The 10,017-nt window shown below is 53.5% G+C and overlaps 1 protein-coding gene across 1 annotated transcript; it reads left to right on the top strand.

Moving 5' to 3' along the window:
- The first annotated feature begins 3,630 nt into the window (after positions 1–3,630).
- Positions 3,631–9,787, top strand: Tcf15 (transcription factor 15). Its single transcript, XM_004668050.3, has 2 exons — positions 3,631–4,152; positions 9,368–9,787. The coding sequence occupies exons 1-2, from the start codon at positions 3,631–3,633 to the stop codon at positions 9,440–9,442; spliced, it is 597 nt and encodes a 198-aa protein (XP_004668107.1). The 3' UTR covers positions 9,443–9,787.
- Positions 9,788–10,017: the final 230 nt, after the last annotated feature.

Genomic DNA, 10,017 nt, shown 5'->3' on the forward strand with positions numbered 1-10,017 from the left:
GGGGGCTGGAGAGATGGCTTAGCAGTTAAGCGCTTGCCTGTGAAGCCTAAGGACCCCAGTTCAAGGCTCAATTCCCCAAGACCCACATTAGCCAGGATGCACAAGGGGGTGTACACGTCTGGAGTTCATTTGCAGTGGCTGGAGGCCCTGGTGCACCCCTTCTCTCTCTCCCTCTTTCTCTGTCAAATAAATAAATAAATAAGAATAAAAACATTTTTTAAAAAATTACAGGGTAGCCGGGCATGGTGGCTCATGCCTTTAATCCCAGCACTTGCGAGGCAGAGGTAGGAGGATCACTGTGATTTCGAGGCCAACCTGAGAGTACATAGTGAATTCCAGATCAGCCTGAGCTAGAGTGAGACCCTACCTTGAAAAACAAACAAATAATAAAAAATTTTTAAAAATTACAGGGTGGCTGGGGGCAGGATCAAGATGAATAAAGAAAGATACAAGGTGATGTAGGGCACACCATGGGACTGTCACAGGATGGGGGAGGCGCCTCAAAGCAGGCCACACTGTGAAACTACATTGAACCAGGGCAGAGGGCTAAGCTTGTGAGGATGGCTGGGCAAAGGCCCAGAGGTTTCAGAGGTGGCTCCTCTCAGTAAGCATAAGGGTTTCTTGCCATGACCAGATTGAACATGGATGGGAAGGGAGGGGCCATCTGCTACTTTCTTGGCCTTAGACCTTCCTCCTTCTTACTCAGCAACCTCCTCTCAGCCCTCACAGCAGCTGGGCTGTCCTCAGGTGCCTCAGGGGAAGGAGCAGGGCTGTGGAATTAGACCGGCCTGAACTCTTGCTCTGGCTCGCTGTGTGACCACAGGCATGTTGCCTTCTTTCCTCACTGAACACGTTGGTTTCCCCATCTGTAAAATAGGAAGAATTGTAATTCCTACTTCAGAAGGGTGTAATGGGCAGAAAGTACAACATAGCCAAAGGCCCTGTCCCACAGCGCTTGTAATCCAGTCCAATGGACACAGATGGCAGACCAAAAAAAGAAAAAAAAAAAAAAAAGGATGTGTTCACAGCTGCATTCCTGGTACCCAAAGCTGGTCCTAGCACATCGCGGGTGTTCAGTTAGTCTTTGTAGAATGAATTAACCAACGAGCAAGCAAACTGCAGTGACAGACGCCATGGGCAGCAAGAACTCAGAGTAAGCAGGGAAGGAGAGCTGCTGACAGGTGACAAGGACAGTTATTCCTCTAGCTTTGCCAGTCAAGGAAGTCCTCGCAGAGATGGGTTTTGAGTGGGCACTCAAATGAAGTGAGGGGACCAGCTATTGGAATGTCCGGGGATAGTGGCACCTGCAGAAGTAGGCTCCGGGCATAGAGAGAAGGCCAGTGTGGCCAGGGCAGAGGGATGGACAAGAAGGAGAGAAGCTGAGGCTGTCACATAGCTGGACTGAAAATGTGGCTCACTCGTGGCCACAAGTCCTGGAGCAGTGGACACCGCTCCATCCTTCCTTCCCCAAGCCGCGCACAGTAGCAGGTACTGAGCTCCTGCCAGACCCTTATCTCTTGGCATATACTCCTGGCTCTGTCACCAGCCCTGGGAACGGGGGATAGTCTTAGCGCTGCTTTTCACAACAGAAACATGAGACCCTCAGAGGCAGCTGGAAGTTGGAACGGGAGCCGGGCGTCTCTGATGCCAGACTCTGGCTGGCTCCTGCATTGTGCAGGAATTCTTTGTTTACAGCCCTCTTTCCTCTCTGCTACAGCAGCCACTTGGTCTCATTCATGCTTTTTATTTTACTCCCAGGATCCCCTGTGTCAAAACCTGCCCAAGGAGCAAATGAATGAATGAGCCTATGGGGGTCAAGTCCTCCCAGCCTTCCAGGAATCTCCAGTTGGGAGGGGGTTGCATTGAGGAATTTTAAGCCTCCCGAGGGTTGGGGTGGGGGGGAGAAAGGGAAAAAGTGAAAGTGAAGGGAACTCAGAGCCCCCGTGAGGAGGCGCAGACAGGGAAGGAAATATCCCGGTCAGTAATAATTCATCGGCTCAGGAAGCAGCAGCGGCCTGGGGCTCCGTGTGAGGCTGGCTCTGCAAGGGAGGGTCACTGAGCCGACTTCTTCTCCTGCTTGCCTGGCCGGGTCACGGTCAAATGGTGTGGGGGTGGGGGAGCCAGGTGTGGGAACAGACTCTCCCACAGACCTTGTATTCTGAAGACTTATGGGTTTCCTCTCGTAGCAGCAGCCAAGGGAAACCCCTCCGGTTAGATCAGGGGGGGTTGGGGAAGCACAGTGTGGTGGAGTTGAAAGGCAACTGTAAGAAAACAGTGAAGCACTTCCAGGCCTTCCAACTGCGCTCCCTGGGCTCTTAGTTTCAAAGGCAAGTGGATGCTGACTTGGCTTGGGAAGCCCGTATGAGTGACATGGGGACCCCAGTGGCTATCATCAGCTCAGTTATTCTCCCCGGGGCCTCTATGGAAGAGGACGCCCAGACTGCACAGTCTGAGGTTTCTGGAAGAAAGTGGAGTGCTGACAGAAGGTGATTCAGCCTCAGTGGATTTTCCAGAGCAGTGAAGCCAGACGGGCTGGTACCCCGCGCCCCTCCCCCCTCACCACCTGTAATCCTGAAGGGCCAGCTCACTTATCTGTAAGTCAGGGACACTGTCTTCCAACTTCAGCTGAGCACAGTACTTACTGTCTGTCTGTCTGTCAGTTCCACCAGGACCAGAGGTATCTAAGGGCCGAATTTATTTCTTATCTGTCTCTTCCAACCTAAAACCATTCCTGACACATCGTATGTTTGGTGAGTGAATAAATGGAACTTAGTGTTTGTTTTGCCTTTTTAAAAAAAAATAAAAAGGGTGTTATCAGGAGGTTGGCACCGTTTCACACCGTTTCATCTTTTTTTTTTTTTTTTTGAAAGATGACAGCATTTCTCCAAGAGCTCCCCATGGACACCAGCATCACCATCAGCATTACCACATTAAAAACAAACAACAAAATCGTCAACAAAGTAGCACATGCGTCTGGAGTTCTTTTTCGGCGGCTGGAAGCCCTGGAACGCGACTCACTCTCTCTCTCTCTCTCTCTCTCTCTCTCTCTCATAAATAAAATTAAAAATAAAAAGTGCAAACCACTAAATCTGAACCGGGCCTGAGAAGTCTGCAAAGCTGTGGAACCAAAGTCCCTGCCGGGGATTTTTAAACACAGCAAAGTTTGGGGGTCACCGAATTAAAATTTGAGGGTGGAAAGACTCCACTACCACTTTCTGCACGAGGAAACGAGCCGAGCTAAAATAGCCCTGCCCGCAGCCTCCCAGCGGGTCTAGGCTGAGGACAGAGAGGCCGGATCTGAGCTCCTCTCCACCCATCCAGACCTCCATCATCCTCCCAGGCAGACCAGCCCAGACCGAGAGAGCCTTTCCGGCCGGCCACGAGCTCCCGGGGCCACTTTCAACCTGGGGGAACCGGGACAACCAGCGCATCACCATTGGCTGGGGTGAAGCGGGAGGCTCCCTATTGGCCCAGCGGAGCCCGCCCCCCGCCCCCTCCGGCCAGGGCCGGCTCGTGATTGGCCCCTCCCCGGGCTATAAGGCGGCGGCCGGCTGGGCCGTGGGAGCGCGCGGGAGCGCACGGAGGGGCGCGGCGGCCGCGGGCACCGGGCACAGGGAGTACCGCGCGCCCATGGCGTTCGCGCTGCTGCGCCCGGTCGGCGCGCACGTGCTGTACCCGGACGTGCGGCTGCTGAGCGAGGACGAGGAGAACCGCAGCGAGAGCGACGCGTCGGATCAGTCGTTCGGCTGCTGCGAAGGCCTGGAGGCGGCTCGGCGCGGCCCGGGCCCCGGGGGAGGGCGACGGGCCGGCGGTGGCGCGGGTCCCGTGGTGGTGGTGAGACAGCGACAGGCGGCCAACGCGCGGGAGCGGGACCGCACGCAGAGCGTGAACACGGCCTTCACCGCCCTGCGCACGCTCATCCCCACCGAGCCCGTGGACCGCAAGCTGTCCAAGATCGAGACGCTGCGCCTGGCGTCCAGCTACATCGCGCACCTCGCCAACGTGCTGCTGCTGGGCGACTCGGCCGACGACGGGCAGCCGTGCTTTCGCGCGGCCGGCGGAGCCAAGAGCGGCGTCCCCGCCGCCGCCGCTGACGGTGGCCGCCAGCCGCGCTCCATCTGCACCTTCTGTCTCAGCAACCAGCGCAAAGGGGTGAGTGCGCCCGGATAGCAGCGTTGGCCAGGACTCGGTCCTCCCGGGAAGCCCAGTGAAGTGACAGGGAGGCGACGTGAAACCAAGTGGCAGATGTGGTGTGCGGCGCTTTAATGCCGCTCAAACAGAAAGGGTGTCGGGAAGCCCAGAACTCCTGTCTGAGTTGCGCATTGAAGGCGACCCGCTGCAACTGCAGGTGTACCCAGCCAGACCTCTTGCTTTTTGGGAAGAGGGAAGACCTCCCTGTATGCCTGATGCTAGCTAGCTCTTTTTTTTTTTTTTTTTTAAACCTTTCCTAGAGCGCTGTCCGGCAATGGCAGGTTTTCCCCTCAGCCTATCACTAGGGAGGAGTTGAAGTCACCTGTCCACATTTACAGGATACAGGCTCCGGGTTCACTGGGTATACGTGGCCCTGAGTCAAAAGCCCAGCTGAGAAGTAATGGGTACACATACCTCCACCCCATACCCCGAGACACCCAGCTTACTAGCAGCCTGAAAAAGAAAGGGTACCTGAGAGTGCAAAGCCCCCAAAGAGATGTGAGGTTAGAGAGGGCATTGTTGGCTGAGCTGGACAGAGCTACAGTTAAGCACCCTCCGTGTGTCCTCAGTAAGGGTGTGGGTCTGGGCACGGGCTAGGAGTAGCCCACATGCCAGGGCCCTCAGGAGTCTTGCTGCGTGGAGGAAGCCTGCCTGTGTGACAGCTGGATTTCAGCAGCTACTATTTACATCTAAGAAGCTGAGGCTTAGAGAGCCCTTTGTGCTTTTGGAGGTCAATGAAAGAGCGTGGGGATTGTAATCAGGCCCCCTACCTGCAGGCTTTGGTTCTTATGAACTTCCAAGTCCCTCGCTCCATCCTCTGCTGGGGTGACCTCGTGCCCTAGCCTCAGACTCCCAGGCTGGCTTCTGTTCTCTTGGCTGCCTCAGTTTCCCCGGATCAGTCCTTTTTAAAAAAAAAATATTTGTTAGAGGGGGAAGAGAATGGGCACACCAGGGCCTCTAGCCATTGCAAACCAACTCCAGACACATGCACCACCATGTTCAGCTGGCTTATGTCTGTTCTGAGGAATCGAACCTGGGTCCCTAAGCTTTGCAGGCAAAGGCCTTAACCACTAAGTCATCTCTCCAGCCCTGGATCCATCTTCTTAATCTCTGACTGGTACCCTCAGCTGTGGGTCTCATCATTGTCTCGGGCTGGGATTGGGAAGCCAGAGCTGGGCCAGGTGTGCAGCCAGGGTGGAAGAGCTGGGCCCACCGTGGTCCTCCCTGATTGCCTGCCACCCATGCATCCAGCTCAGTAACCTTTTACTACCTAGCAGCACTTTTTGCTTGCTCTAAAAATAAACCCAGAGAAGCAAGCGTGGTCCTCACCCACAGGTCAGCTACTCCCAGCATAATGTTAAGGCCAGTGCGAGGAGATGAAGAGAAAGGCCACTGTGGCTTAGTGGAGGGGACACTTAGGGACTGAGAGCCCAGAAGAAGGCCAGCCCCAGGGGGAGGGCTTCTGTGTTAAATCCTGAAGGATTCCTGGGAACAGAGGCAGGCAGGTCTTCAACGAAGGTGTGCAAAAGGGTGTTCTCGAGCAGGCACGGCAGGGACTGGGGTGGGAAACTCTGGCCTCAACAAGGAAGTGGGAAGAAACTAAAGGTTGGTGGGAACATGGAAGGGGGACAGAGAGGTTGACCCACACCAGGGACAAGAGTCTCCCTGAGTGCTGACCTAGGCCGAGCATCCTTCCTGGGTTATTATTTAGGTCCCTCATCAGGCAGAGAAGGAGCCCTGTGACAGTCCCCTACCTGCTTAGACAGACTGCCACTTGTCAAAAATGCACAGCAGTTAAGCATCAGGATTTGAACTCGGGCCTTCCTAACTGGGAAATGGGAAAAGGTGGCAGTAGAAGGGCCCCATTCCTGCAAGTGTAGGAAGGGTGAGCATCTGTCACTTGCCCACTGCCAGATCAGGCAGGACAGGCTTCCCCTGGTAGATCTGGGGCCTGTCCCACAGCTCACAGGCCCTCTCCTGGGCCTGCTTGCTTCCCTGGGATCTGTTTGTGGGACCAAGAACCCAGCCAAATTTGGTTGTAGAAGCTATGCTCGATTGCGCAGGCTCCTCTGGGAATAGGCAAGAGGGGCGATCCTGGCCAGTGCTGGCCCCTCCAACACTCAGCTAGAAGATACTGGATGCCTAGTGGGAGTCTCTGCTCACTCCTGAGCTCTGAGGCCAAGACGCATCAAGATCGCAGACCCCATCCTTCTCCCCAAGCCCCCACCTCCCTCCTACCCTAACTTGTCTAGGTTTGGGTTCACCAAGAAACAGTCCCTATAGCTCCTTCTGCTCAAGGAAGATTCAGGATGGTAATCTGTGGTAGAACAGGAAAGTGAGCAATGGAAAGGGGGTTCTGGTCTATGCCTTGTTTTCTCTTCTGTTACCTAGAAATGAAACTAGGCCAGATCCTTTTGTGAGGCTGTCCTCTGTTCTTGGCAAGCCCAGCTTAAGAGCAGACAGTGGTGGGAACGAGAAGGTGTCGTTACTGGATGATGCTGAGAATCGCACTTGTGAGCATTTATTGACCACTTACAGTGTTGCTGATGTTATACCAAGAGCTTTGCCAGCTGGCATGGTGACTCAGGCCTGTAATTCCACGTACTCAGGGGGCTGAAACAGGAGGATCACAAATTCAAGGGCTGCCTGGACTACATAGCGAATACAGGGCTAGCCTGAGCAACTTCGTGGGTACCCTGTCTCAAAAGAAAAAGTAGCCAGGCGTTGTGGTGCACGCCTTTAATCCCAGCACTTGGGAGGCAGAGGTGGGAGGATCATCTTGAGTTCCAGGCCACCCTGAGACTACAGTGAATTCCAGGTCAGCTTGGCCTAGAGAGTGAGACCCTATCTTAAAAAACAAAACAAGCAAAAAGTAAAAACAAGGCTGGGACTGTAGCTCAGTGGTAGAGCACTTGCCTGACATATGTGAGGTCTCAAGTTCAATCCACAGTACCGCCCCACAAAAGACAAAGCTTTACCTGTTAACATGTGCCACTTGTGTTAGCTTGTTGATCCTGTAAAATAATACCATCCTATAAGTGGGAAATGGAGACTCAGGTGCAGGAAGTCCCTCCCTGGTAGAGCAGGACTGTCTCATCTGAGAATGACTCTTTGAGTCACTGTGTGCTTCCCAAGGACCCTTGTGCTACGTTCCAAAGGAACAGACATAGTAGGACCTTGTCAGGACGTCTCCTCAACACTCTTTCCAGTTGATGCAGCACCTGGGGCCCCCATTTCATAGATGAATAAACTGAGGTTGAGGGAAGTGAACCGTCCCAGCATTCCCATGGAACTTAGGTCTCTAGATGACTCCAGATTTGGAGTGGGAGGTATCCCTGAAAGTGGGGGGGGGGTCGATTTTCTGTCCCGTAGCCACCCTTTCCCTGCTTCGGCCATTCCTGCCAGAGTTTGTCTGAGAAGCCCAGGCCCCAGAGCTCTGCTGGGACCATGGCCTCAGCCCTCAAAATAGCCCTGCCTGTGAATGGACACGCTGTCCCTGGGCCCAGCAAGCCTCCAGGGAGGCTGGGCTCCCATCTGGATGGATCTGCCCCAACCTGGCCCGAGATGGAGGCAGGGGCAGAGCTCCTAGATAGTCAGCTGGGGCTGTAGATGCTCCAAGGTCACCACCAGCCCAGCTTCTGCCAGCCAGTTCCTGACATAAGCTTTTACTGTAGGATTCTATGCTACATCAGGTTCTGGAAGCAGGATAGCTTGATAGACCATGTGGATTTCTAGCCTAGCTCTTACCAAGCTGGCAAGGTGGGTGCTTCTGGGCCAGTCACTTAAAAGAGGAAGTACTGAGCTGGGCATGGATGTATGCCTGCAACTCCAGCACTTAGGGCAGCTGAGACAGAAGGATCTCAAGTTCAAAGCCAGCCTGGGCTACATAGCTACTGTTTCAAGAAAGAAAAAGAGGGAGGAAGGGAAGGAGAGGAAAAGAAAAGAAGGGTGAATATGATTGGCTGTGAGTTTTCTGGCTTTCCACGAGGACGAAGCCTGTGTCTCACCTGGGAACAGTGGTGCAAAGGGCCGGGCTGAGGAGCTGGTGGTTCAGGGACTGCCGTCATTATCTTGAAGCAACCTTGACACTTGCTGGGCTCCAGGTCCCAGGCTGGAAGAGTGTCCTCCTATGACACTTCCTAGATTCCAAGCCTGATGAGATTCTGCCTCCCTCCTGAGTACCTACAGGGAAGGTCCCAAATGGCAGGAAGTGCAAGGCAATCTCAGGAGTAGAGCAACCTTCCTGGGAAGACCAGAGTTGAGAGCACGTTCCTTGGCATCGGGGGCGGGGGAGTGGAAGTGAAGGCAAGAAGGCCAGAAAACCCACAATCTGTTTTTGTTCTTTTTGTTTGTTTTTTTTTTTTCAATGTAGAGTTCTAGCCCTGGTTTACCTGGAACTCACTCTCTAGTTCCAGGCTGGCCTCGAACTCAGCAATCCTCCTACCTCTGTCTCCCCAGTACTGGGGTTAAAGGTGTGTGCCACCGTGCCCACTGTCTCTTCTTGAAAAGAACTAACGCAGCCATTGGGTACACACACAGAACTGATGGGGATAAAATATTACAATATGGTAAGGTTTTAGAGAATGGGGTGTAGCTCAGTGGTAAAGCATGTGTTTAACATGTACAGTCCCCCACAATATATGTGAGTGTTACATATATCTACTGGACTTTTTTTTTTCGAGGCAGGATCTCACTCTAGCCCAGGCTGGCCTAGGATTCACTCTGTAGTCTCAGGGTGGCCTCAAACTCACAGCGATCCTCCTACCTCTGCCTCCCTAGTGTTGGGATTAAAGGCGTGCACCACCACGCCCGGCTTCTATTGGATTTTTTTAAAGCAACAGATTATGTAGGGAAGGACTGGAAAAGGTAAACTATAAAAAGTGAAAAGTGTTCCTCCTGACTGTCTCTCCTCATCCAGTCCTCTCCTCTGAAGGTGTCCGTTAGTGCTCCTCGCACTTCTCACCAGAAACGGTGACACACAGGGACATTCGCTCCCCTTTAACTTTGTTTTTGCCTCTGTACACTGTCATTTAACAGCATTTCCTGTCCATCCAGACAGTCTCTTCTGTTCTTTGCCACAGAGAACTGTATCAAGCCCCTGTTGCTGGACACAGAAGTTAGTCCCCGAGTTCACTGAGTCCTGACTCATCCTGTGGCTGCCTTTTTTTCCCTGCAGGGTAGCCGTCGTGACCTGGGGAACAGCTGCTTGAAAGTGAGAGGGGTAGCTCCCCTTCGAGGACCTCGGAGATGAACCTGAGTCCCTGAAGCACTTGTGCCAAGCAGAATCCCAGAGAATGAGGCCAGGAGCTGGCCCCTGACTGGACAAGGGAGAAGGTTCCAGAAGTCGAGACTCTCCCTGCTTTGGGTAGGGACCAAGGGACAATGGCCTGGACACAGGGCCTCGGGACATCTCTGTTCCACCCTGGAGAGCTGTGAGGACCCATTTAGCCATTCAGGCCTGGCTGGCCAGAGACGGGACAGAACTTTTGAAGAACCAAAGACTTTGGTGGTAGAGCGTGTTGTGTATGCTTCTGTGCGTGAGTGTGACGGTGTGAGAGAATTGGTGAGTTTTAAATAAAGGTATTTTTAAATAAAAGGCATCATTCCCAGCTTAGGAAGGGGAGGGCTGTGGGGCAGAAGCATTTGAAAATAGCTCTTCCCTGGGGCCTAGATAGTCACCTCTGTGGCAGGTGTGCCAAGCCCCAGAGGGTGATCTGGTGGGGGCGGGGGGGGGGCACTTCCTTACAGCGTTTTGCTTAGTGTTGTCCACACTGTTAAGTGTGTAGGATAGTGGCTTTAAAATCTACATTTTATCTGTCTATGCAT

This window comes from Jaculus jaculus, chromosome 8 (genome assembly GCF_020740685.1).
Source record: "Jaculus jaculus isolate mJacJac1 chromosome 8, mJacJac1.mat.Y.cur, whole genome shotgun sequence".
NCBI classification, from domain to species: Eukaryota; Metazoa; Chordata; class Mammalia; order Rodentia; family Dipodidae; genus Jaculus; species Jaculus jaculus.

What these genes read in the sequence shown, in the direction of transcription:
- Tcf15 (XM_004668050.3), top strand. Translation starts at nt 3,631, where the DNA reads ATGGCGTTCGCGCTGCTGCGCCCGGTCGGCGCGCACGTGCTGTACCCG. An exon ending in TCAGCAACCAGCGCAAAGGG is followed by an intron (nt 4,153 to 9,367) that starts GTGAGTGCGCCC and finishes TTTTCCCTGCAG; the next exon opens with GGTAGCCGTCGTGACCTGGG.